Below are 27,820 nucleotides of genomic sequence, written 5' to 3'. Positions count from 1 at the left end.
CTTCCTCCTTTCCGAAGAAAAGGCCGCTCCCACCGCAGGGTCCTCCCGCATATACCGCGGGGGCTCGGCTGCAGTCCCCCGGATCCGCGATCGCCGCCTCCGCCGCGGGCGCGGTCTGGGACGCGTGGACAGGCGCCCCGCCGGGTCGCACGGGGCGGGGCGCGGGGTGCAGAGCAAGACGGCCCCGCGGCTCCCGGCCCCCAAGCGCTGCGGGAAGGGGCGAGCGCCGCTGCCCGCGTGCCGGGTCCCCGTCCGGCCGCGGTGGCAGGAAGTCTCCGGGAACTACAAATCGAGGCATGCTGGGAACATTCCCCTGCTCCTCCCAGGAAATGTCCTTTGTCCAGCCCCACAGGAAACCCCAGCGAGGAGTCAGCCGGGCGGGCAGCCAGTGTGCCAGCCATCCCGCGGCCGCCGCCGCCGCAGCACAAGGGCTGACGCGCCGCGCCGCGGGGCTCCGGCCGGGACGCGCGCTGCCCTCGCTCCTCGCCGCGCAGGTAGGAGCGTGGCTGCGCCTGGGCTCACGGCCGCCGGGGGACGCGGCTGATCGCGACCCTAGCCGACCGCTGCGGGGGTGGGTTGTGAGCCCGCGAGCGGGTGGCGGAGCGGCTGGGCGAAGTTGTGCCGCGCAGACCGGACCGCTGTCCGCTCCCCCGGGGCGCAGGGGCCCCGCGCGCGTGGGGGGCTCTGGCCGTCCCCCGGAGCCGGGGCTCAGCTCCCTCCCGGGGTCCGTGGCAAGGGGCGGGGAGGAGGCGGCGCTGCGAGAGCTGGTGGGACCGTCCCGCCGACCACCGAAGGGGGCATCCGAGACCCTCGGAAAAACGAAGCCCAGGGAGGAGCTTGGAAGGCAAGGAGAAGGTGAAGGGCTTTGTGTGCAGCTGCGGACAGGGACCGAGCGTGCCTCCCTCCCCTTGTCTGTCTGCGCCCCCATCCCCACTCGAGGCTGGAGGGGTGGGGGTGGGGCATTCCAAGGAGGGGCAGCGGGTCATCTTGGGTCCTTGCGAAACGCGTTCCTTCCTTTCTCTCTGGGCTGCATTCTAGCCGACTCCCATCAGCGGCTTGGGCTGCCATCAGACTGGGCAAATGGCACAGTAAGGATTCAGTGGGTGGGGAGATGGGCAGTAGCTCGTCGCCCCGGAGGGTCGCCGTTTTGCCCTGGTAGGCTTCCCGAACCCAGATGTCCCCTTGTGCAGGTGGGTGGGCGGCGGGGCAAAGCTGACGGGCTCCCCCAAGGTTCATGGTGTGCGTGGAGGCATGGGGTGAGGCGCGCGTTCGGAGGACAGAACGAGGGAGAGGTGGAGTGGGGTGAGGGCAGCAGCGGCAGCAGGGGCGCCCAGTGTGCCTAAGGCCAAGTGCGCGTTATGGCCAGGCTTCAGAATCGGGTTACCACTTCCTCTGGGACTTTCCACGATTTTCCTTTTTGCTGACTGCCCCTCTCTCCCCAGTGATGAATCACCCACCCCTTGCAACAGGAGCGCCCGGCTAGATTCAGGGCGGTCGTGTGTCCCTGCCTTTATAGCGGGCCTGTGTGCCCTTTACCTGTGGGGTGGCGCTAGCACGCTGCAGCCCCTCTGGCGTTATCCTCGTCCCGGGGGGCTGCGGGTGTGGTAAAGGCGGTTGGATGATGGCTAGCAAGTTAATAGTCTTTGAGGAGCTGTGATGGATGAGGTGGGCAACTTTGAACACCGCCCAAGCGCTCCCGCAGCGTGGGAACTCACTTGCCTAAGGGACCTCGGTTTCTCCTTATCCCCCTTCCACTGTCTTTTTTTTTTTTTTTTTTTTAATGCTGTAGCCAGATGGTTCCCTCTGCTCTTAACACCAGCATATAGATATTAGTTAACGTGGAACATATTTTAAAAGCCCAATGAACCTTGGGCTTGGTGGCGAGGCCAGGGCTCCTGGTAAGAAGGATGTGGTGGTGAGGCACAGAGCGCCCCACCGCACCGTATGTAGATGGTTTGTAGGGGGAAACAAACTGTTGACACTGGTGTCTTGAAGGGAAGAGTGGAGGCGGGGTGGGGCGAGCGGGGGAGGGGGAGGGAACCAATTTGTCCAGGCCCAGGGCATGAGGATGGCGATATAAATGGGAAACGTATGTCCGTTTGGAAGATAATTTCGAGTTGGGACATTTTGGTGGTGTGTGTGTGCATGTGTGCCTTTGCACGCGTATGTGTGTGTGTTGTTAGGTGGAGGTTGTTGTTGGCAGAGAACTTGACGTCAGAAGTTCAGCCGGTCCCCCACACAGAATAATAAGATGGCACTGGAGTGAACCAAAGTCATAAGTGGGAAGTCAGGCCACCCTTTGCCTTACACAAAAAGGAGAGCGTCCATGGCCTTCAAAACACCACTGGGCTTAAGGAGGTGAATGGAAACACATCGGACCTGGGGGTAGCAGCTGATGCACCTGGAGTGGGGCGGTCAGGCTGACCTCACCCAGGGCTGTATGACTAAGGCTGATGCAGTTGCACTGCATTTCCTCTCCTTCCCCCCAGAGAGCTTTGGATTTCCTCAAAATCTACATGTTTGCCTAATTTCTAGCATCCATTTAAGGGAAGGAGGAAGGGTAAAAGTTGATTATAAAGATGATAAATTAAGACAAAGATACTCCCAGCTCCTATAGAGTTGGGGGGGGGGGAAGCCCTCAGCACACTGTGGTGACATTTAGGAGGTCTGGAGCCTGAGGCTGTGCCGGTGCTATGTAGGCTTTTTAATAATTAATTAATTAAATATTTTATGTAGGCTTCACACCCAGTGTGGAGCCCAATGTGGGGCTTGAACTCAAAACCCTGAGATCAACACCTGAGCTGAGCTCAGGATTCCAAGGCTGTACCGACTGAGCCACCCAGGTGCCCTTGTGGGCTTTACTTTGTGTCTAAGATCTTGCTTCTTTTCCTTCTTTTTTGCCCTTTCCTTTTAAGCCCCCTTAACAGATTGCCTAGCGCCATATACTATGTAGTGGTAATGTAATGATAAAGGTATCTCCTTAGTTTGGCATTCAAGACCCTTGACAAAGCTGTGCCAACTTACCTTGATTACCAGATTCCCTACCCATTCTTGCAGCAAACAGCTCCCCATTCCCAGATGCCACAGATACTCTTCTACCAGCTGAACTCCATGCTCCTTAGGCATCCCTGCACTGCCTCTGACTATTTTCTGCAAATCCTAGCCCAACTGATAGAGCACCCTTCTGGAAGCCTTCCCAGACTTCCCAGCCAGAATTCATCTCATCCCCATGGTACGTTGTGTCTTTTGGATGACTCACACTTCGGGTCTGTCTTGTGAGAGTTAGATGTTTGTCTTCCTCCCCTTCAGACTCTAAACCCCTTGAGGGCAATGGTCACTCTCGCCTGTGCTTTACCCAGCAGTGCACAACACACGTTTATTTGAAAAGCATGAGTAAGTGAGGAATGAGTGAAAGAATTGAAAGAATGCATGTCTTTTTTTTAAACATTTATTTATTTTTGAGAGAGAGAGAGGGGGAAAGGAAGGAGGGGAGGGGCAGAAACAGAAAGAAAGAGGCAGAGGATCTGAAGCAGGCTCTGCAGTGAGTGCAGAGCCCAATGCGGGGCTCGAACTCAGAATCAGGAGATCATGACCTGAGCTGAAATCTAGAGCCAGCCGCTTAACTGACTAGAGCCACCCAGGCTCTTTTCTACAAAAAGGGATGAAGGCTTTCTTATAGACCCGTGAGGATTCATTGCAATTGGGAATCTAAAGCATCTGGTGCATAATAGTCTGGAACTTTCCCTTTTGCTCCTGGATTAAGAGGCCCTGCAAGGATCTATGGCAGTGTCTCGTACAGACATTCATTAAGAGTTTGTTGAATAGGTTCGTTGCCAGCCCGCATTTTCAGACTCTTATAGACAGGGTACAAGTGCATTAATCAGTGATTTTTGGCCTGGCTCCTGGATGGAAGGAGGTGACTGTTCCCTCTCAGTTTTGTGAAGGTGAGATGTGCTTTCTAGAAAGCAGCACCACAGAGGCTGTCCTGATGTTTGGAGTGAAGGCACTGACATCTCTCATGTTGCTTTAATTTTTTAAAAATGTTTTTTAATGTTTATTCATTTTTGAGAGAGAGAGAGACAGTGTGAGCAGGGGAGGGGCAGAGAGAGAGGAGACCCAGAATCCGAAGCAGGCTCCAAGCCCTGAGCTGTCAGCACAGAGCCCAGCGCGGCGCTCGAACCCACAAACTGCAAGATCATGACCTGAGCCAAAGTCAGACACTTAACTGACTGAGCCACCCAGGCGCTCCCACGTTGCTTTGATTTTTACAGCCCAAGCCATCTATCAGGATTAAAATGTAGTATATGAAAGTACAAGGCAGATCAGACTCTCAGATGTCCCCCCCAAGACGCTGCAATTCTGTAGTCCCTCACTTAGCTCTAACTGGAAAGCTTTTCACGTTTCCTTTTTACTTGATCACAACAACGGTTACAGTTTATTAAACACCACGTATCAACTATTGAACTAGGTAATTTCCATGCTTGCCTATTATGATCTCCATTCAAAACTGGAGGAAATGGGGGATCCGAAGGAAGTTCAAGAAACTTGCTTCAAGTCCCAGATTCCGATCTGGAGACAGACTGGAATTTGGGTCTTTTGACTCCCAACCCTGGTCCGAAAGTGTGGCTCTTTCCTCGTTCTGGGAGAAAACTGCCAGATCTCTATTCCTTCTTCCTGCACTTTCCAGACTTCCTGCCAGCAACACTGGTTTTTCAGTTCATGCTAGTGGATCTCATTCTGAGAGGTACTGGGTTTTCATAAATTCATTACTTTTATGGCCTTACACTCCTAGGGCCATCGGTTGGGAAGCTCAAATTCAGAATCCCTAGTAAGGCCTTTTAGTAAAGAACTGTTTGCCTCGAATCCTTTTCCCATCTCTCCCAGCCTATCAGAATTCTTTCTGTTCCTCCCTCTGGGCCAAGTCTTACCCCTTCAAGCCTTTCTTGACACTCCAGGTCGCACTCAGCCTCTCCTCAAATTTTTTGCATTGTCCGAAATACTGGGAGCTCAGTGTCTTCCTAACGAAAGCGAACCTGAATCAGCCCCGCGGTGGAGGGAAGGTTTACGTATTCCCTGCACATGGCAGGAACTGTGTGGACCTTCAGGAACTGAGTTGAGTTGACAGTAAATTCGTAATGACTGAAAATGCAAAAATGGAGGCATGACACATTATTTGCACATTGACAGTTTGGGAGAGAGGTCAGAGGGGTCATTTCCTTGGTTAATTTTCATCCCTTTCACATGACTGCCACAAGAAATAAACACCTTCTGGAAATGTGCCAGAGCCGACCCGTGTATTGCTGAGTTTCATGAACTTGACGAACATCACTGATGAATGATTGTGGTGTTTTATGGATCATTGGGTAGCGTTGAGTGGGGCCATTGCTTCAGGACCTCCCGCCTGCCTCCATGTCATGACCACCTTCTCCGTTAATCTTATTAGGAAGGGCGTTTTTGTTGCAGGTCTGAGAAAATCAGAAGCGTCCCTGCTTCTACAGATATGTTTGGGCTGGGGGAGGTAAGGCAGGGGTGAGGAGGGAAGAGCATTCATTCCGTTTTTACCTCTGAGAGGAGCATCATCACTTGTGTGTGGGGTATGGATTTGGACTTTATTGCATCATGTATTAATGGCACTGGTGAAATAGATCAGCGGCCTCTCCTCTTCAGGTGGAAAAGGCTTTTACCCACCACAAGATTGAATCCATCTCCCGAGACCAACTACACTTCCTTTTTCCCCTGACCTCACGGCTGCACAGCACTTTGGAAGCCTGGGTATAAACACAGTGTGCTCTGGGGTCCTTTTAAGCACATGAGTCATTTTAAGGCAAATAGAGTTCTTGGGATTCCTGCATTTGTTCAGCAAGTCATTCACTGTTCATCCCTAGGTTAGCAACAGTTTTCCAGCTAGGTGTGTAGAAGGGCTCCATGCAAGTCTTCAAGTTTCCCTTCCTGCAAGGGGTAAAATAGGCATCCCGTATGTGCTCTAATTTGCGAAAAGATGCATAGTTACGGGGAAAGATCCTACCTGTTCCAGAAAGGTATTTTATTTTTTTTTTATTTATTAAACAAATTTTTTTCAATGTTTTATTTATTTCTGAGAGAGAGAGAGAGAGACAGCGTGAACAGGTCAGAGAGAGAGGGAGACAAAGAATCTGAAACAGGCTCCAGGCTCTGAGCTGGCTGTCAGCACAGAGCCCGACGTGGGGCCGGAACCCACGAACCGTGAGATCATGACCTGAGCCGAAATCCGACGCTTAACTGACCGAGCCACCCAGGAGCCCTCAGAGAGGCGTTTTAGATATATACTGTCTCCTGAGAACTTAATTAGGATCTTACCGTAAGTTAGAAAAGAGGAACCGTTCTTTTGGGTTTTATTAATCAGATATGTGTCACGTTTATCTCAGTGCTGTACATATTCATGTGGTTAGCATATCTCTGATGCTTGACAACACTCAGGCAAAGCTCTATTGGCACCTAGGACCCAACATCTAGGAACCTTTGTGTATGTGAAAGAAATACTCTTTTTTTTCTAGGCTTTTTTCTCTATTTTTTTAAAAAATTTATTTTGAGAGAGAGAGCAAGCAGAGGAGGGGCAGAGAGAGAGGGAGAGAGAATCTCAAGCAGGCTCTGCACTGTCAGAGTGGAACCCAATGTGGGGCTCAAATTCACAAACTATGAGATCGTGACGTGAGCTGAAACAGAGTTGACCGTTTAACCAACTAAGCTACCCAGGCACGTGTCCTTTTTTCTCTTTTTAAAACAATCTCTCAGGTAGGCATTGACAATAATTTCTGGTAGTAGCAGGTGGGTTTGAAAACAGTGGTTATTCCATTGGAATGTAACCTCCACAAAGTAGAACCCAGAATAACGGATAGCACATGGTAAGTGTTCAGGGAACTATTTGTTGAGTGAATGAATGTGTTCTATTTTAAAGTATTGTGATTCTTTCCTAATATGCTGGCATTGCCAATTCCTACAGTGTGATGAGACAAAGAGTCCGTGCTTAAGTGTTATGTAAGCAGAAGACATAGGTACCATTTTTTAAAAGATGGCCTTTATTTTTTATTTTATTTTTTGTTTTTGCTTTAATTTTTTAATGTTTTTTTTTTTTTTTTTTTTTTTTTTAAGAGACAGAGAGAGAGAGCGAGCAGGCAGGGGTGAGTCAGAGAGAAGGAGACACAGAATCCGAAGCAGGCTCCAGGCTCTGAGCTAGCTGTCAGCACAGAGCGCGACGTGGGTCTCGAACCCACAAACCGTGAGATCATGACCTGAGCCAAAGTCAGATGCTTAACCGACTGAGCCACCCAGGTGCCCCTTGACACCTCATTTCTTATTAGCTATGAATAATATTCTGTGTTCTGGACGTGCCACAGTTTATCCAACTGTTGAAGGACACCTTGGTTACTTCCAAGTTTGGATGATTATGATTAAAGCTGCTGTAAACCTTCATATGCAGGTTTTTATGTGTGGGTGGGAGTTTTTACCACATCTGCATAAATACCAAGGAGTGAGAATGTTGGATTGTATGGTATGAAAGGCTTAGTTTTGTAAGAAGTTGCCCATCTGTCTTCCCAAGTGACCACACTCATTTGCATTCTTATCATTCTTATCAAGGCTAAGAGAGAGTTCTTGTTCCTCCCCATCTTCACCAGCATTTGATGTTGTCGGTGTTCTGAGTTGTTTGTACCATTCTAATAAATGTGTAGTAGTGTGTTGTTGTTTTAATTTGTAGATCCCTAGTGACCTACTATGTTGAACACCTTTTCGTAGGCTTATTTGCCACGGGCAGATCTTTGGTGAGGCGTCTGTTTAGATCTGTTGCCCTTTTTAATTTTATTTATTTTAAAATTAAAAAAAAATTTAAAAGTTTTTATGTATGTATGTATTTATAGAAAACCCAAATGGAGGAGGAACAGAGAGAGAGGATCCCAAGCAGGCTCTGTATTGTCAGCGCAGAGCCCGATGCGAGGCTCGAACTCACGAACTGTGAGATCATGACCTGAGCTGAAGTTGGACGCTTAATGGGCTGAGCCACCCAGGCACTCCTGTTGCCCATTTTTAAATTAAGTAGTTAACTTTCTTACTGTTAAGTTTTAAGGCTTCTTTGTGTATTTTGGACAACAGTCTTGTATCGGATGTGTCTTTTGCAAATATTTTCTCCAAGTCTGTGGCTTGCCTTCTCATTCTCTTGATATATTTTTGTATATGTGAACTTTTCTTGTGTTTTTCTCCTTTTGGTGAGTGTAAGTGTGGCAGGTCTATTTTAATGTAAAACCAGCTTACCCCAGAAATGAGAAATCACGTGTAAAATAAACCTGAAGAAATGTTCCCTCACTTTTTTTCTTTTTTAATAAGGTAAATGTCAGTTGAATTTTACTAGACTGTGGCCTCAGCCTGGACTAGCTCGGAGCCAGCTGTTATAAGAACACCTTCTTTCTTCCCTGCTCCCTACTAGGTCCTCGTGTGTATTGATCGAATTGGTAGTTTGGTAAATATTTCTGGTCACCTACTTCCTGTAGAGCATGGACCCTTTTTATAAACTTCTTCAAGAGCCTATGTTTGTTCCATAGCTTAGTTCTGGACCCTTGAGGAAAAGGGAGTTTCTAGGCTGATGATTGTATGTAGGAGAGATAACAAGATATGCATGCCCTTCCTGTAGTAGTAAATGAAAACAAAACACAAAACTCTTGAACACTGCCAGAGAAGAAGCTTTGGTCTGAACAGACACTTACAACGTTAAATAGATGTTTTCTCCTGTATTTGATTGTGCTTCCTGATGTGCCTCCCGCCTCCCCCCTCCCCAACCAAGCAACTTCTAGAGGGTAATTGTGAGCCGTTTTTGTTCATCATTTGATTTCTGTCCATTCTGGTCCTGCCTTTCCTCCAGGGGTGAGCAGAGAAGCCGCGGTCCCTTCAGATTGGCAAGAGTCTGGTGGCACTTCCCACTGTGAACACAAACACAGCTCTGTGACACCTCTGTCCTTTGCAGAGCTGAACTGAGTGTCAGACACTTGGAGTGGCGGGGAGGACTCCAGCAGGACAAGTGGATGCAAACAAGGGGGGCTGGCATTTGGCCAAGGGATGAGGATTCTTTTTCTAGAACATTCTGTCTAATAGCTGAAGCTAATCACCACCTTCTATCATGTCTAGTTCTTTAGCAGGATAATTAAGCAGGCTTCGCTCTTGGTGCTGACAGGTTATTGGATTCCGTTAGGACAGCTAGGTAGTTGCTATAGCTCTGCCTTACCTGATGTGATCTTGGTCAGATCACTAGATTTCCCGGTCTTGTTAGTTCTTCCTTTGGGGACAGAGGGAGAGAAACAAGTACACCTAATTTTATGCATTTCGAGAAACAGTTGAGGGCTCATTATGTGGGGGGATAACCAAAGTGAGTAAATCAATATGTTCCCAATAGGAGCTGGCAGTTGGGAGGTGGGAGGGAGGGAGAGAAAACAAACAAGATGCAAATTAGAGTAATTTTAAAACTGACCGTGTTGTTAAAAACAAACAGGAGACAGAGTAAGATAAGGAAAAGTGCCTTAAAGAGTCATACAAAGTGAAACAATAATAATTCTGAGCACTTAACAGTAATCCTATAGAGTACATACACTTGTTATGCCCATTTTATAGGTGATGAAGCCAAGGCTCAAAGAGCTTGAGCAACTTGCTTAAGGTTATAGAGCTAGAGGCTGGATTCATACAGGTGGTGTAGCTTCAGAATCTGAGCTTTTAACGGTGGCAGGTATTACTTCATCCCAGCAAATGCATCATGCTGTTTCCTGAGGAGGAACAGCATGGCAGGAGAGGAAAAACACAGAGTGCCTCCTGGAGGCTTAAAGCATCACCGCTTTGCCTGGGGTTAGCTTTGCTTGGGGTTAGCCGGGTAGAGGTCAGGGAGAGTAAGAGAATCTTGGGCTACATTGTTGAGGCCTTGGAGAATGTGCTTCTCTGAAGACTATGGCAGAGTCCATCACTTTTCTGAGCAGGAAAAACATGGAGTGGCAGCTACATTTTAAGATTAAACCAGCAGCGGTATGTAGGGTGTAACTGGTAAGAGTGTCTATTGCAGTGATAGTGGCCACAGAAAAAAAGAGGAAAGAAATAAAAGGAAGGACTTGGAAACTGATTTGATTGAAAGGGGTGAAGAAGGGTCAGATTCCAGGGTTTGGAGCCTGATGAGTAACAACAGAGAGGGATGAACAGAAATGCATACTGTGGGGAGTGGATTTGTAACAAAGATTCCAGAGAAGAGCCCCTGTTTTTTGGTCTGCCTAGGGGCAGATACATTACAAGTGTAAATTCATTTAGTCTTCACAACAGCCTTTCAAGATCATTTGTTTTTCTCATTGCATAGACAAGGAAACTATGTCTCAAGGAGGTAAATAACTGTCCTGGGGGGTGCAATAGGTCAGAGGCAAACTGCTGTTTGAAACCAGGTCTGTCGATGCCTCCTGGCTGGTGTCCCATGTGACATTTAGAACTGGAAGTGGTATTAAGCTCTCAGGTGTGATGCTTGGTGCATCATTAGAAATGTGGACCTGGAGTGCATATCAGGGGTTGGGGTAAGAGGTTCAAATACCGAGGTCTCTGGGCAGATGCATTTGTTTAAAACTAGGGAAAGAGGTTAGATGATTGAGAGGTGAGAGGGAAGAAAGTGTAAACAAGCATCTGAAAGGCTGACTTGTTTGAGGCTTTAAGAAGAGGAGATGGGGTGGGGTGGGGTGAGCGCCTGGGTGGCTCAGTCCCTTAAGCGCCTGACTCTTGATCTCGGCTCAGGTCTTGCTTGATCTCATGGTTCATGAGATGGAGTCCCTGTCAGCCTCTTCACTGACAGCCAGAGCCTGCTTGGGATTCTTCTCTCCCTTTCTCTGCCCCTCCCCTGCTCTCTCTCCCAAAATAAATAAAATTTAAAAATATATAAGGAAGAGAAGCCAAGGTGATAAGTTATCACAGGGACTGGGACAGTGTAATATGAGAGGAAGGAGAGAATTTCCAAGGAAAATATCCCAACAGGATTTTTACAGTCATTTACTGAATCCCTCTTGTATATACCAAGCACTTTACAGTGTTGATGGCGTTAACCTTAAAAAAAGCCAGTTATTTTACCTGTAAAATGGTTTTATTTGGGAAAAACAGAACTGTAATCTGAGACACGCGAGCTATGGCAAAACCATAGGTAAGTCCAGCACGCAAAGGAGAGGAACGTTATTTTATGGAGAAGAAGGAGGAAGTGGAAAGAGGTTGTTTTTAATGCAAGTCCCCTGGAGACAACCCCGAGTGCAGGGTGATGACCACTGGCTTAGTTGCAGACTAGTTGATTTCTTGCAGGAGATGCAATGTACATCTTTTCCTATTGGGGTCTGTGATGGACAGTTCTTCTTTGAGTGTGTGGCTGATTCTTTTAGCCTCTCCCTCTACCAACCAGACTTCACTTTAGCGAGGCTTCCCTTTATTAACTTCCACAATGGCAAGAACAAAGGAGAAGAGACCACTCGATTTGGAAGCTCAGGAATTATAACTGGTACTGACGTGAGCCTGACTCTCTGAATGTTAGCAATTAATATGATCTGCTGAGATGGTTCCCACCTGGGAAGCCCACAGTTCACGGGGAAGCTGATGTGTGTGGTGATGAAGCACTTTATCAGGGCTCATTGGCACTGATCCCTCCTTGTCCCAGGAGCTTTTAAGACCTGTGGGCCAAAAAGTGGCACTGCAGAAGGGAATGGAATTTGATCGTTGGTTTGGGGCATTTAAAAAACAATAATGTGGGGCGCCTGGGTAGCTCAGTCGGTTAAGTGTCCGACTTTGGCTCAGGTCATGATCTTCCAGTTTGTGGGTTCGAGCCCCGCATCCAGCTCTGTGCTGACAGCTCAGAGCCTGGAGCCTGCTTCGGGTTCTGTGTCTCCCTCTCTCTCTGCCCCTCCCCCACTCATGCTCTGTTTCTCTCTGTCTCAAAAATAAATAAAACATAAAAAACTTTTTTAAACAGTAATGTGAAGAAAAAGTGTCCCTTCTTAGAGTTTCATAGTTTGGTAGAAAAATGTCTTTTAAAATTTCTTTTAAAGTGGCATAAAACCAGCGCTAATTCTTTAGGTTGATGCTTCCTGGGCTTTCTTTTCTCTCTAACTCTTTCTCTCTCTGATGACTTTTGTTTCTGATGGCGTATGTACCAAGTACTTGGAATAATTAACTGTTTACCATAACAGTCCATTAAGCCAACGCTAACTCAAATGACTGCTTTTTTTTCTAGCCAACAAGATGTCTGTTTTCCCTAAGAAAAACAGTTAAGTCAGGGACTATGTCTAAGCATCACATGAGGAGAAGTTTGAAGAACACTGAGAAAAAAGTAATGAAAATCAAAATAGAAAAAAAAAATAGCAGGAGTCTGGAAGAGAACAAGAAAAATAGGAAGACGGTAGCACCCATGACGTGCTGTACGGGTAAAGCCATAGCATTAAAGTCACAAATAGGAAGGAGCCGCAAAAAGGACAGAGCCGACTGAGAGCATGCGGAGGTGGGGGGAGGTGGGGGGAGTGGGGGGGTTTTGGGCTGGGGAGATGGGACCTAAAAGGAATCCCATAACCTGGAGGGCAGTCACATTTCTGCCACTGACTCGCCGCCTTTGTGAATTCAGACAAGCCCCTTTATTTTCCCTAGTCCTCATTTTCCGTATCAGTAAAAGGAGGGATTCTTTAAAGACATTTGCAGCCCCAAATATCATGTTACTGTCTCATTATCTGTGGATATCGTCTCTTCAGCAAACTTCAGTTTGTGGCTGGTCTGCTTCTGCACTACCTCCCATACAGGGCATGCAAAGCTATGCAGCAGGAGCGAGAAGACATAATAGAAAAGAGGGCGAATCTGAGAATTGGTGGTAATGGGCCGTGTCTGATGAGCATGCCCGGTACACTCTTTTACTCCCCAGGAAGTATGAGCCAGGACTCCTTCTGCGGGGTTCTGTGTCACTCCCAGAATCCTCTTTTTCACCCAGGTGTTTCCAAGTTATTATTTGCAGGCAGGATGACTTCACGAACACTTTGAAGATTTGTTAGGAACAAGTTGGCGACTTTGGCCTGATTTTAGTTCTTTTCCCTCTGAGAAAAGGAAGATTAGCTAACAAAGCATTTTGTGTCCTGAGTAGGTAATGGCTTGATTAATGTGCTTTGACTCGCTGCCCGAGTACACAGCTGATGGGAGCTGTAAACTCAGGGTCAGACTTGTATAAATTATAGCTACATCCGAGAGAGGCAGTGTGCCGGAGGCTTGAAGAGGGACTTAAGTCCCTCGTAGTGCACCTGCCGTGTAACGTACGTGATGAGGAAGGGAAAAGCAGGTGAGCTAAGATCCAGGGAGGCCCAGATCATCAGCATGAGTGTTTCATTCAAGCGGCATTGGCCATGTGGGGTTGCTAGCAGGGGCATTAGAACAAAAGTTGCGATGTCAGTGATCGAAGCTCGTGTCTGCCCTTAACTGGTACGTTTACAGGTAATTCACTTAGCCTTCCTGAGTCTGAGCCTTATGCATCTGCAAAATAGGGTGCTGAGCGAGGCCAGCAGACAAGTTCCCTTCCCACCGTGGCATGTAGGTGGTGCAGTGGGCTCTTATGCCCCTTCCCCCAAACCACTGTGGATTTCTGAGATACAATGATAGAGAATGTATCTGAGTCCTTGGTAGTAGTGGTTTATAACACTGGTTTGTTTTGTTTGCTGTGAATTCTTTCCAAGTCCAAGGGAGACCGAGCCATGGGCCTTCTTTCTCATCAGAAGAAAGTTGCTACAGACACATTCATGTAAGGTTGCAGGGAGTTCATGGACTCTGAAGGCTCTCAGGCTAAGCATCCATGCCCAGGAAAAACACCATTATTCTGTTTCCAAGCTTTTATTGGACTGCCACTCTCTCTAGGAAATGCCAGGGGCTGAAGGCATAGGGGACATTAGGAACTCCAAGCCTCATGATTGGCTTGGGAACTGTGGGATTGAAGCAGTGAATGAGCCTTGGATAGTACAGTCTCCTTTTTTTAAAAAATTTTTTTAAATGTTTTTTATTTATTTCCGAGAGAGAGAGAGGCAGCTTGAGCAGGGAAGGGTCAAAGAGAGAGGGAGACACAGAATCCAAAGCAGACTCCAGGCTCTGAGCTAGCTGTTAGCACAGAGCCTGACGCGGGGCCCAGACCCACAAACCGTGAGATCATGACCCGAGCCAAAGTCAGATGCTCAACCAACTGAGCCACCCAGGCGCCCCATCTTAAGACAAATGTACCACTTCCTGGATGGCAGCTATGTCCTGTGACCAGTTCTGTGTACCCTTTGCTGAAAGGGACAGTGTCTGTGAGCTTTTGGTTTCCACCCTAAAGTGGGAACATAATACTGTCTAGCTGCTATCTTTGTAATGCGGTATGGGTAAATTTGCATGGCATTTCTCTGAGAAGGACACTCTCTGAACGTAACAGTTCTCTGTTCCGGGCTAGTAAAGTAATTCTGCCCCTGCCAGAGTTCATCTGGAGATCACATTTCCATACATCACAAGTGTACTACCTGCCTTTCCACAGACATGCACCCTGACATTGTTCGTCCCCTTAGAAGATCGTTCTGGGGATGAACAGTTACCAATGTACTCAGTCTGTTGGATACTTGCATCATTTTGTCATTTTGGCTTTTCCTAGGGACAAAGCATTCCTCTGGCAGACTTGTCAGGACTGTGACCCCTCGTCAGGCTTGCCTCCTCTTGGTCTTGGGTGTGAAGTGGCTGAACTAATGGTGGAAATAATAAGCACTGGCTGCAGCAAGATTTTTTGAGTTCCTTGGAAATCTAAAAGTTGATGAAAGTGGAAGCAGTTTTTGGATGCTATTTTGCATATAATGGCTATTCTTCTGTCATAAGAAGAAAAAAAAGGCTCAAAAGCATCAAAGTTAAGTTGCTTTCATCTCTTTCCCCCACTGCCTCTTTCCCCAGTTCTCATGGGCTGTATTTAATATTAAGTATCATAACCAGTCCTGACTTGGCATACTTCGTAAAAGCAGGCTAATCTTTTTGTGGAAGTCACTGATTTTTTATTAGTCTGTTCAGCATTTAAATGAATACAATCAGCCTTCAATTTCAGAAACAAAAGCGTATGTTTTCCATTTTACAGCTTTTTATTAGTAACTTTCCTAGCACCCACAAAGTAAGCAGAGTGGTGTGATAAATATGCATACACCGCCCACCTTCAACAGTCAGCAGTGATCACTGAATGGTCATCTTATTTTGTCTGCATCCCTGCTCACTCCCCTTTGTCCTGGAATTCCAGACATTTCGTTTCAAGTGAAGCAAATTCCAGACATACCATTCCACCTGTAAATATTCCATTATGAATATCTTAACGATAGAAGAACTCTTTGTAAATTTATTCCCACTACCAACACCTTAAAGAAAAATGAATAGGTTTCTCACTATCAAATATCTAATCAGCATTCATGATGTCCCAGTTGTGTTATAATTTGTTTTTGTACTTTAGTTGACTTGGGACTCAACTAAGGTCTGTCCTTTGGGGTTGGTTGAGACATCTCAAGTCTTTTGACTTAAGGGTTTCCTTCCTGTGTATCACTCTTGCTATTTTTGTTATTGTTAAAGAAACTGGATCATATGCCTCCTATAGTTCCTATGATGTGGGCTTTGCTGATAATGTTTTTATTTATTTTTGAGCAAGCGAGAGAGAGAGAGAGAGAGAGAGAGAAAGCCTGAGTGGGGGAGGGGTGGAAGGCGAGGGAGACACAGAATTCGAAGCAGGCTCCAGGCTCTGAGCTGTCAGCACAGACCCTGATGTGGGGCTCAAACTCATGAACTGAGAGATCATGGCCTGAGCTGAAGTCGGATGCCCAGCCGACTGAGCCATCCAGGCTCCCCTGATGATGTTATTTTTAAGAAAATAAGAGTAACACAAGTGTGTGATTTTTTTAAAAGCCTGTTTTTCGGCATATGTAAACTCTATGCTAAAGACAGTATAGCTCTAGAGTTTATAGTTTAATTAAGCAGGAAAATGGAAGCATCAGATGTCTCTACATTTTTCATCCTGCCTTCTCTTTGGTGGAAGACGCCTTGGCAAAGAGGTGTCACTTGCCCACTGGTCTAGAATGCACCAGCCATTCTTCATCTGCAACGCCAAATGGTTATTTTGGGCAGAGGATGGGAAGAGCAGTTTTGCCTGTTGAATCTGTGGTGGGAAACTGGGGTGATTTAATGTACACATCAAACTCTTTGGTCCCAGCGCCCCTCTCTCCCTGTTTGCGTTCTCTTGAGGACTGCTCATTCCAGTAGAAATAGGATCACAGAATCCTCTGTGGTGGAAAAGACTTTGGGGTCACCTGGCCCCATCTGGTAACCCTAACCAGGATTCCAGCATCAACTCTCTAGGACAAAGTGGTTTATTAACAATGTCCACATCCCACATACAGCCACCGTGCATTCTAAGTCTGCCTTCTCTTGTCCTTCAGCAAAACAGATTATTACATTGCGTCTCTCTCTGCAGTGGGAGTGCGTGCCTGTACACGTAAGTGTGTCTGTGTAGCTCTTCAGTTAAGATTCGTTTTGATTCCTCCCCATTGTCCTACATGGTGCCTACACCCAGAGGCCCTGTTCAACTATCTGTAGATAGTGGTTTTATAAAAAAAGAACATGTTGGGGCGCCTGGGTGGCTCAATTGGTTAAGCAGCCGACTTCGGCTCAGGTCATGATCTCACAGTTCGTGGGTTCGAGCCCCGCGTCAGGCTCTGTGCTGACAGCTCAGAGCCTGGAGGCTACTTCAGATTCTGTGTCTCCCTCTCTCTCTGCCCCTCCCCTGCTCATGCTGTCTCTCTCTCTCTCTCTCAAAAAAAAAAAAAAAAAAGGAACATGTTTTTAATGGGTGAATTTTGACTTACAGTGGGATTATTGTGGACTTTTTGTAAAGCTGTTGTATGTCATGATTAATTTTATGCAAATTTAAATTAATTTTGCTGAACCAATAGATACAGAGATACTTGATCTAACATTCTAAGTGTTTCTGTGACAGAATTTAGGGATGAGATTAACATTTAAATCAGTAGGTTTCAGGCGCCTGGGTGGCTCAGTCAGTCAGGTGTCATGATCTTGCAGTTAGACTTCAAGCCCCATGTCGGACTCTTTGCTGACAGCTCAGAGCCTAGAGCCTGCTTTGAGTAAAGCAGATGGCCCTCCACAATATGGGTGGGCCTCATCCAATCAGTTGAAGGCCTGAACAGAACAAAAAGACTGATCTCCCTGAGTAAGGAGGACTTCTCCAGCAGATGAGCCTTTGGACCGGAACTCCAGGTTGCTGGCCCACCCTGTTGATTTTGGACTCAGGAGCCCCCATAATGGGCGAATCCCTTATAGTAACTTTCTTTCTGTATACATATCTTGTTGGTTTTGTTTCTCTGGAGAATGCTGACACGCGGTGTGGTGGGGGTGGTGATGGGGGGACAAGTAAGTCTATGCCCTGGATTTATCTGGGTGGCTGTTTTTGAAGTGGTGTCTTCTATCAAAGAGATGAGAAGCTCACTGGAGAGGCCAGCAGATCATTGAGATTCTTCTGGCAAACTGCCTTTCGATTTTTGACCTGGTCCGTTTCCCTTTCTGAGCCTCACTTTCCTGTCTGTGAAGGAGTTTGAGCTAAGGGGTTTCCAACTCTAGGACTCCATGAAACACAGATGTGGAACATTCGAGCTACTGAGAAGGTATCTGAAGACTGTTCTTTTGAGGACGGCCCAAGTGCACGATGAGAGAAGAGGCTGAGGCTGTATCCAGGTAGTGGTCGTGGTACAATGCCACGCAGCGTGGAGGAAAAAAAATCATGAACAGAGCGGATGCTGTGTGCATCAGGCAGGACCTTCCGATCAGTTAAATGTAAACCACGGCTGAGTAAATGCCTGCAGGAGATCTTCAGCCCGTGTGTCTTCTTTTTTTTTTTTTTTAATTTTTTTTAATGTTATATTTATTTCTAGGAGAGAGAGAGAGACAGCGTGAGCAGGGGAGGGTCAGAGAGAGAGGGAGTCACAGACTGAAGCAGGCTCCAGGCTCTGAGCTGGCAGTCCGCACAGAGCCCGACGCGGGGCTCGAACCCATGAACCGCGAGATCATGACCTAAGCGAAAGTCAGATGCTTAACCGACTAAGCCACCCAGGAGCCCCAGCCCCTGTGTCTTCTCATCTGAGGGCAGACGGTCTCATTTTGAGGGCACTTAGATCCTGTCTCTGAATTGCAGTCGTTCTTATTTTTTGCGGCAGGAGCAGGGTGTCGGGGGAGGCTTGACAGCTGTGACAAGCTGAGGCCCCTCTGGCCAAGCTGAGGGGCCCCAGCACAACCAACAGACAGGAAATGCCTGACCCCCGGGGCATCTGTGCTATTCTTGACCAAAGAGATTGGAAGGCTCTCAGACTAGCTCTGCCCACTGGGGTTGGGAACTGATTTCTCTGTGGCCTTGGGTTAAGCCTTTCTCTCTTTTTTTCAACCTGGGGTTTCCCCCCTGCAGGTAAAAAAGCAGTAATCACAAGGAGGACACCCTATTATTTTAACTTCTCCTGTCTGGCTAGTACTCAGTACTTGAGCCACAGCGATTTTTAGGCTTTCTGTGGGAAATGAATGTTCACCTCATGTGGCAGCCTGCCACTCGGGAGGGTTGGCATTTGGGGTTGGGCAGTCTGGGTGTGCGACTGGGGAGGAAGCCAGCTGCAGCCTGTGGGTACGGACACCTTGTCCTCAGTCACCGGAGGCATCTGCGCAAAGGCGGTGTGGTGGGTCTCTTTGCCCTTGGGTCCTTTCTGACCTCAGGCTCAGCGGCGAGGGGGCAGGACCCTGCTAGCCATGTCCCCTGAGAGGCCGCTGCTAGTTGCCTGTTTACTCAGTCGGTGCTGAGGACTGACAAATGATTAACCCCCCGGAATTCCGGGTTAGACCCCGGTTATGGTCATGAGTTCAGCCTTTTGAACCGCAGACTTAGCTTGTTTTTCCAGCATCCTCCCCAGTTGGGGCCCCGCCTCTGCTATGGAAGCCCTCCCCAGGGAGCGAGTGGTGCGGGGGTGGGGGGTTGTGGGGGGGGCGTGGGAAGTGAAGGCTGGGGGCCTCAGCCCGCTGCGGGGGAGGCCGGCCAGCCTGCGCGGGGCAAGGAAGGCACCCTCCAGAGGACTGGGAGACAGGAAAGGCAGTGCGGGCCGGAGGAGGCAGAGTGGGGGCCGCTCCTGGCCCTGCGCCCGGCCGCTTCCTTCCCCTGACATGACAGCCCCGCCGGCCTGGCTCCCGGCCACCTGGCAGTGGCCGTGGCACATGACTCCCCCGCCTGGCCGCCCCCCAGCCTGGACCTGGGAGGGGGAGGCCTGTGAGCAGGGCCACCCCTCTGCCTGCCCAGGTCCCCTGGTGGGCCGCGCACTCCCCCGGTTCCCGGGGCTCAGCACCTGCCAGCGCCCCTTCCCAAGCGCCGGTGCCAAGGCTGGGCCCACGACGCGCCTAGGAGCCGCGTCACCTGCAGCGCATCTGCTGAGCTTCGGTGTTTTATGTGTAGAACAGGGCTGGTGAGCCTCTGTGTTGGCGTCCCAGAATGACGGGATTATCGGGGTCCAATCGGCTGTATCGCCCAGTGGGAGACGTCTCACCGCAGGGGCACTGGGGGCACGTCGCTCCACCCCACTCACCCTGGCCAGAGGTGGCCAGACAAGTGCCGTCTGTGCCAGATACCCTGGAGAAAGACAGCCAGTGCTCTATCTTTTTATTTTTTTAATGTTTTGTTTATTTCTGAGAGAGAGAGAGAGAGACAGCGTGAGCAGGGGAGGGTCAGAGAGAGAGAGGGAGACACAGAATCTGAAGCAGGCTCCAGGCTCCGAGATAGCTGCCCGCACAGAGCCTGATGCGAGGCTCGAACTCAGAAACCGTGAGATCATGACCTGAGCCGAAGTCGGACGCTTAACCGACTGAGCCCCCCAGGCGCCCCAGCCAGTGCTCTATCTTTCAGGAGGGCGAGGGACAGGTGTGCGCTTGTCTGCCCCACGACGCTCCCGGAAGTTCCATTGATTCCATGAAGTGGTGGGGCTCTTGCTTTTGCAGAGGCCTGGATTTGTAGAGAACCCCACAGGGGGCCTCTGGGAAAAGGGGCCAGTAAACTCTGGTTAAATTCTCATCTCTGGCTCTGCTACTGCCTCACTTCCTCTTCCCCTACCTCATTCCATTTCCCTTCTTTCCTCCTTCAGACATCCTTTATACCCCCTGTAGCATTATCTTCAGTTAGATCTTTGAAATGGGGTGGAGTGTGTGTAGAAGGCCCTTGAGCATTTTCCTAGTGACTTCATAGGGTAATAACATTACTCATTTTTGAGTTGGGGGGTTTGGGGTACGAGGAGGGGACACGAAAATATCACAAGGTCTAAAAGCTAGGGTTTGAGCAGCCTTGGCCAAGTTGACTGACCCCACCCTGAGGTGATTTGCACCCACGAGAAAGGGGTGGGGGTGGGGGGTCGGCATTTGGGGAGTTAACCGCTTGCTGTGCTAATTGAGGAAACAAAAGTTGCCACCGAAAATGTCTAATGAAGCTGACAGTGGTGCCTCCTTGGATCAACTCTCAGGTACGTTCTGCCCCAGTGGGGGCAGATACTCAAAGTCACACAGCACAGTCTCTGTGCTGATCAAAAATCTGGGCTCTTTCCAATGGCTGCTAGTTCAGTGATTAGAAATAGACACAGAATTAATCTTGTCTGCCTGACTGCTCCCACCATTACCTGTTTGGTCCCCCCCCCCCCTTAAACTTCTGTCTCCTGCTTGGGAGGGGCTGTCCCTTACACATGCACCTCATTCAGCTTGCTTCTACTCACTGAATACAAGATGTGTTCTCAACATCTCCAAACCCATGTGGAACTCAAACTGCTTCTGTCACCCCAGCTCCCCCAGGCAGCTAGCCCCTCCCTGGTTCTTGTGTCCATAGGGTGGGCTGGTCATTAATAGAGCCTTGTACCTGCTAAAGGCCATTCTCGTTGAATATAGCTGTGACCTTCAGTTTAGGAGGTGTGTGTGTGTGTGTGTGTGTGTGTGTGTGTGTGTAAGTGTAATTTTTTATATCTAGAAGCTGGATTAAGTTTCATAACATTGTGTCTCTATTATACGCCTAGTGCTTTTACAAATCCTATAGGATATAAGGAACAAATCTTACAGGCTAGGCGGCAGCATACTTGTTTTCACGGGTACAGAATCTGAGGATGGGCAAGGTCAAGTAACTTGCACAAGGCACAGTAGTGGACAGGGAGGAGAGGATTTGAACGTCGGGCAGGCTAGCCACAGACCTGTCACGGGGCCCCGCCACCCATTCATTACCCCACCCTGGCCTTGCCCAAGAAAACATGTTGCTAGTTTTTATTTTGAGAATGAATTGGCAAGGAGTTGGACCAAGAAGTGCTTCCAGCACTCCTGACGGACATTTCAGTTATACCGCAGTGTTGAGATAACAGGTCTAAAGATGAAGTCCTGTCTAGATGCAGATAGACACTTCTGTGCTTGTCTTCTTCTTGTAGCCTTTCCTTTAATGTATCTTGTCACACTAGACAAAGTTGGCTTTTTTGCTGATAAAAAAAAATGTATCTTTATTGTAGAAAATACAGATGTTCACAAAAAGGAAGAGTGATCCCAAGCAACACCCTAGGCTTCTGGCTGAGAAGGTGGGCCCTGGAACTCTCTACTGCAGGGGTTTGAATCTCTGCGGTGCCACAGATGACCTGTATGACCTTGAACTAGTCACAGCTTCTGTGCCCGTGTCTTTGTCTCTGGAGCTGAAGGTCATACGCTTCATCATGGGGTTGTAAAGATTAAATGATGCACAATCCTTACAAGGAGCCAGGAGATGGTTTGATTAGCAGCTCAATAAATCGTGTTCTGGTTTTCCCCTCTGGACCTGTATGTATATGTGTAGATATACATATACTAGTATGTAAATACTAATAAACAAAATAAGATTTTTCTTTTTTAAAACCAGCTAGTTTTCATCTAACAATATATCATGACTGCCTTTCCTTACTTCTAAATAGCCTTCTCTAGGGGCGCCTGGGTGGCTCAGTCGGTTGGGCGGCTCAGGTCATGATCTCATGGTTCATGGGTTCCAGCCCCGCATCGGGCTCTGTGCTGACAGCTCAGAGCCTGGAGCCTGCTTCAGATTCTGTGTCTTCCTCTCTCTCTCTGACCTCCCCCTTCTCACGCTGTCTCTCTCTCTCTCAGAAATAAATAAAAAATGTTAAAAAAAAATTTTTTTAAGTAGCCTTCTCTGTTACTTGATAGCCGCCTGGGACCCCATGATGTGCTGGTGTGAATGGCACCGAATCCACACTGGGGGCACGCAGATTTCCAGGTTTGCTGTAACATGAATGCACTTTGAAGAAATCCCAGTAGATGTGGCACCATGAATGGTGTCCCTCTAGGTGCCAGGAGCTCCCCACTCTTTTTAGAGCATACCTAATCTTCCCTCTCGTGGTGCGAAGGAGGACCCGGCCATGTTTCCTTTGGGAGCTTGTAACCTTCTTCATTCTGAGTGTGGCAGCCATGAACTTCCATATCCCAGCCCCATCTGGGGGACTCAGCCTCTGCCTCTTTTCCTTTTTCCTGCTTACATCTATAAAAACTGTTTTCTTTGCTTACTGCCTCTGGTATAAATTATCTCTTGGTTCCTGAGAGATCATAAATCAGAAAGTACTCTCATTCTGTTTCTGCTCTGAGGTACTAAGAAGGTCTTGTGTCCTCTTTAAAAGGTTTAGAGGTGAAACGCCAAGCTTCAGCTCAGCGTGGAGCCTGATGTGGGGCTCGATCCCACAACCCTGGGGGACAAAATCAAGGGTCAGACACTCAACTGACTGAACTACCCAGGCGCCCCAGAACCTGCATTTTAAACTATATATTCCGAAGGAGCTCAGCTACATTGCTGGACACTGCTGCCTGAACATTCTCAGACACAGCCATTTTCTTATGATGTTCAAGGGACAGGCTTGAGTTTTCACTCTACTCTAGGGAGTATATCCTTATCTTTGAGAAAGGATATAATATGCTAGTTAGGACAGTGAATCTGTCAAAATTATGGTGGTGCCAGTGTGTCTGAGCTGAGCTGGAACAGAATCAGGACTTAAAAAAAGAGAAATAATCTGTGTATTTCATATTAAAAAGAGAAGTGACATGTATATTCTCATGGGGATCAATTTGTAAAACTCAAGAGTTATCAGTCCTCTCTACAGTGTTTTCCAAAGTGCTTTTTAAAAATTTTTTTAAACATTTATTTTTGAGAGACAGAGTATGGGGTGGGGGGGAAGGGGCAGAGAGAGTGAGACACAGAATCTGAAGGAGGCTTCAGGCTCTGATGTCAGCACAGAGCCCGTTGCGGAGCTTGAACTCACAAACCTTGAGATCATGACCCGAGACACAGTTGGATGCTTAACCAACTGAGTCACCCAGGCACTCCCAAAAGCGCTTTTTTTTTTAATGTTTCCTTCTTTAAAAAATTTTTTAATGTTTATTTATTTTTGAGAGAGAGGGAGTGGGAGTGTGGAAGGGAGCAGCGAGAGAGGGAGACACGGAATCCGAAGCAGGCTCCAGGCTCTGAGCTGTCAGCACAGAGCCTGACGTGGGGCTCATGCTGTGAGAACGCATGCCGTGAGATCACCTGAGCGGAAGTCAGACACTCAACCGCCTGAGCCACCCAGGTGCCCCTAATGTTTCCTTCTGACATCTTCCCTGCGAGAAGGGCTAAGTAGTGTCCTCCTTGCACTGATGAGGACACTAAGACCGTTAAGAGGTGAACTGACTTGCCGTGGGCTTTGGGGCAAGACTGTCAAGAGTCTGCAGAGCAAGGGCTGCCTTAGGGAAGTCCTCTCTATAAGGGCGGGAAAAGCTCCCAGCTGAGGAGAGAACATCTTGCTCAGCCATCTGCTTGCGAGTCCTGTTTGGGGGCTGCTGAGGCACAGAAAACGCTGGACACTTCAAAGTCTCAGTTCCAGATCTTTGCTGCCTGGAGATGAGCTGTAGGAGTGACGGATGGCAGGAGCCGATTATTTTTGGCTCAAGTGCTCAGTCTTGGCGAGGGGCCTTTAAATGTAAACCTGACATCTACAAAAGGTTTAGGAATCTGATGTCATTTTCTTCCTGCAGTTCACCTGTTCTGTAGAGGGGTTCCCAACTGTGTGAGGGTCATGTTCCTGTTAAGGGCTCTCTACAATTAAAGTATATTAAATAAGGCAAAATAGGTAATAGGGCTATAGAGATGGCTTCTAATATAGAGGGACCCTGCATCCTTTTCCACCCCTTGCCGACCTGCTAAAGCTTGAACTATCTCAACTCACTGCTTGTCGGAAAGCGGCAGGTCCTCATTGGTTTAACGAGGTTTTCCTGCTTAGAAGTTCGTCGGAGGCTAACAGGGCCTTCTTTCTGAGCTTTATGTTTTCTCAGCTGAAAAATGGGAGCAGCCACTGTTAAGGCTAAAAAGCCGTGTTGACAGAATAATCGGCTTCAGAGATGGAAGCAGATTAACTTGTATCCAGTGGGAGTTGGCATGGAGTCTCAGAGTAAGCCGCCACTCTTCTGTGCCCCCCTGACCAGCTTCCTTCGCACTCGGTTCTGTGCATCTTAAAATGAGAGGTGGGGCAGAGATTTGCCACATGGGGCATGGACCTCTACATGCTTTCTTGGACCATGCCACTGATTTTCACGGGAATCCAAGCCAGAAACGGTGAGGGCAGGAGGCCAGACTGACGTGACCTTTATCTGTGTTTTGTCTGGAACAGGGGTCCCTGGTCCCATCCCTTGTCCCGTCCTTCCTGGATGGAACAAGAAGATAAACGGGGCGTGTGTGAAGCCCAGGACTCGGAAGACAAAGAGATGGGCTCTGATTTTGAGAACTCGGAAGACAGGGAACGGGACCCAGAAGAAACAATGGGCTCTAATCCAGAGGACGCAGACAAGAGAGAAAACCGCCTGGAGCAGGAGATGGGCTCCAATCCCCAGGATGCGGCTCAAGGAAGGGACCTGAAGGACAGGGAACTGGTGTCTGACATCTGCCCAGGTGAGGAGGAAGCTGGCGTTTCCCTGGAAGTTGCCCCACTCACAGTTATTTGTAGCTTCTCCAGAGTTAGAAGCAGGGGCGGCACTCTTTGTGGGAGAGTCCTCTAGCGGGCACCGTTGAACAGATTCGGTTCCACTGGAAGCCTGAGGAGCAGCCTTTTCTTCAGTCTGAGGTGGGCAGTACTGGCTAACGTGTGAAGAGGGGACCTCACTGGCACAGCACTTTACAGCATACAGAACACTGCTATCAACGAACCCTTGCAGCCACACGAGAGGGAATATAGCTAGGATCAGAACCTCCCTCATCAGATTGTTGGGAGAGTGTAGAGGTGCTGTGTAGAGAAACTTAGCACAGCACTGAGCAAGCAGAGCATGCAGGTGTTCACAGTTACAGTCTTCATCTTTGTTTGCAGACAAGCAAACTCAGTGGTAAGTGACTGCCCGGGGTCACGTGGAGAATGCCCAAAGTGCTCAAGGCCTCTGCTAAGTCCCTTGCTGTTCCTGACCTGGAGAGAGTAAGCGCTGACCCTCCATCCACCTCCTTGGTTCTGCCTTTGGGCATCCACTGCTTTATACTGCCCTGGGCATGCCTGGGGGACAGGAATGAACTGAAATACCTTATGGCTGAGACTGTAAAGTTACATTCTTTCCCCTGTGACACATCCTCCACTTCCTGCCACCCTCCCCTGCAGTGCATACAGGCATGTGGTCTTTTCATATCTTAGTAAGTTTCTGGAATGCCCTCGGCTTGGAGATGACCGCCAGAGGCGGAGGGGTGTGTGTTCTGAATCAGTCTCTAGGCCCCCGCGGTCACTTCCCGTGCCCGGCTTACAGAGTAAAGCCCTTAAGGTGTGGTGGTTTGTTGTTCTGGCCCAACAAATATTTTAAAAACCAGCCCATTACTTGCTTAGGACAGGTGGCCTTTCCTTGTGGTTGGCTGCAGCGGTCCTGTGTTTGGAGGCCAGGGCCTCGACATGCATTGGGAGCTGTTAGACCTTATCTCTTCTGAGGTCCCACAGAGTCCCACCTGGCCCGGACAGTGACCATTTCAAGCAGACTGTCAGGCCTTCAGACCGCTCTGCAGAGCAGAACCTAAGTTCTGCTTAGGTGGGTGAGCTCTCCCCAGGTTTCAGAGCACACTATCCGGTAGGCCTTCCCCGGGACTCACCAGGTGGGAAAGAGGCTAGAATCGTGGGCGCCTTGGAGAGAGGCTGAGAGTGCCCGGGGGAAGGGATAAATCCGTGGCCCTCACTCTTAGCACCTTTTGAGCATCACGTATAGTTACCCCATTGCCCCCCTTTCTGTTGCAGACGGGCTGCTGAGTGAGGAAGAAGGGGCTGCTCTCCGCGAGGAAGATTACCCGACTGGTGTCGCTGAGATGGCGATGTTCCCGGGACTGTCTGAGTCCGATAGCATCTCTCGCAGCCCCCGGGAAGAGGAGGGGGAGGAGGAGGAGGAGAGCGCCGGGGAGAACCGGCTCGACGAAGAGGAGCAGCCGCCCCCTCCCATGCTGCCCTGGCGGCGGCACCTCTCCCTGGGGAGCCGGCACCACGGCGACAAGCCGGCCCAGCGCCGCTTCCGCCGGCTCCACCATCCCGTGGCCTTGGACCTCGGTGAGCTCGACAGCCTGATGGCCAGCATCATGGACGCGCCCACCATCTGCCCCGACTGCGGGGAGAGCTTCAGCCCCGGCGCCGCCTTCCTGCAGCACCAGCGCATCCACCGCCTGGCGCAGGCCGCAGCCGCCGCCAGCCTGGAGCCCTTCGGCTTCGCGGGCGAGTGCGGCGCAGCCGTAGTGGGCATGGTGGGCGTGGGCGGCAGCTTTGGGGCGGGGCCCGCGCTGGCCCGGCCCCCGCGCGAGAAGCCCTTCCGCTGTGGCGAGTGCGGCAAGGGCTTCAGCCGCAACACCTACCTGACCAACCACCTGCGGCTGCACACGGGCGAGCGGCCCAACCTGTGCGCCGACTGCGGCAAGAGCTTCAGCTGGCGCGCCGACCTGCTCAAGCACCGGCGCCTGCACACGGGCGAGAAGCCCTACCCGTGCCCCGAGTGCGGCGAGGCCTTCAGCCTCAGCTCGCACCTGCTGAGCCACCGGCGCGCGCACGCTGCGGCCGGCGGCGCGGGGGCGGCGGCGCTGCGGCCCTTCGCGTGCGGCGAGTGCGGCAAGGGCTTCGTGCGCCGCTCGCACCTGGCCAACCACCAGCGCATCCACACTGGCGAGAAGCCGCACGGCTGCGGCGAGTGCGGCAAGCGCTTCAGCTGGCGCTCAGACCTGGTGAAGCACCAGCGCGTGCACACGGGCGAGAAGCCCTACATGTGCTCCGAGTGCGGCGAGACCTTCAGCGTCAGCTCACACCTGTTCACGCACAAGCGCACGCACTCGGGCGAGCGGCCCTACGTGTGCCGCGAGTGCGGCAAGGGCTTCGGGCGCAACTCGCACCTGGTGAACCACCTGCGCGTGCACACGGGCGAAAAGCCCTTCCGCTGCGGCCAGTGCGAGAAGCGTTTCAGCGACTTCTCGACGCTCACGCAGCACCAGCGCACGCACACGGGCGAGAAGCCCTACACGTGCATCGAGTGCGGCAAGAGCTTCATCCAGAGCTCGCACCTGATCCGCCACCGCCGCATCCACACCGGCAACAAGCCGCACAAGTGCGCGGGCTGCGGCAAGGGCTTCCGCTACAAAACGCACCTCGCGCAGCACCAGAAGCTGCACCTGTGCTAGGGCCAGGCCGCGGGGAGGCCGCTGGGCGGGGCGGGGGGGGGGCGCATGTGGGGA

At 49.7% G+C, this 27,820-nt stretch overlaps 1 protein-coding gene across 4 annotated transcripts; it reads left to right on the top strand.

Annotated features, from left to right (window-relative positions):
- Window positions 1-27,820, top strand: ZNF697 (zinc finger protein 697). Of its 4 annotated transcripts, none has more exons than XM_039255678.1 (3): window positions 1-494; window positions 24,765-25,042; window positions 26,352-27,820. In XM_039255678.1, the coding sequence occupies exons 2-3, from the start codon at window positions 24,802-24,804 to the stop codon at window positions 27,764-27,766; spliced, it is 1,656 nt and encodes a 551-aa protein (XP_039111609.1). In that variant the 5' UTR covers window positions 1-494; window positions 24,765-24,801; the 3' UTR covers window positions 27,767-27,820. The 4 variants fall into 4 exon arrangements, with proteins under 4 accessions (XP_039111609.1, XP_039111611.1, XP_039111607.1 ...); XM_039255680.1 differs by lacking the exon at window positions 1-494 and adding an exon at window positions 524-855; XM_039255676.1 differs by lacking the exon at window positions 1-494 and adding an exon at window positions 1,070-1,155.

This window comes from Hyaena hyaena, unplaced genomic scaffold (assembly GCF_003009895.1).
Source record: "Hyaena hyaena isolate Hyena2069 unplaced genomic scaffold, ASM300989v1 scaffold_539, whole genome shotgun sequence".
NCBI lineage: Eukaryota > Metazoa > Chordata > Mammalia > Carnivora > Hyaenidae > Hyaena > Hyaena hyaena.
Note: the sequence above shows the minus strand (reverse complement) of the source record. Positions and strands in the feature narration are given on the sequence as shown.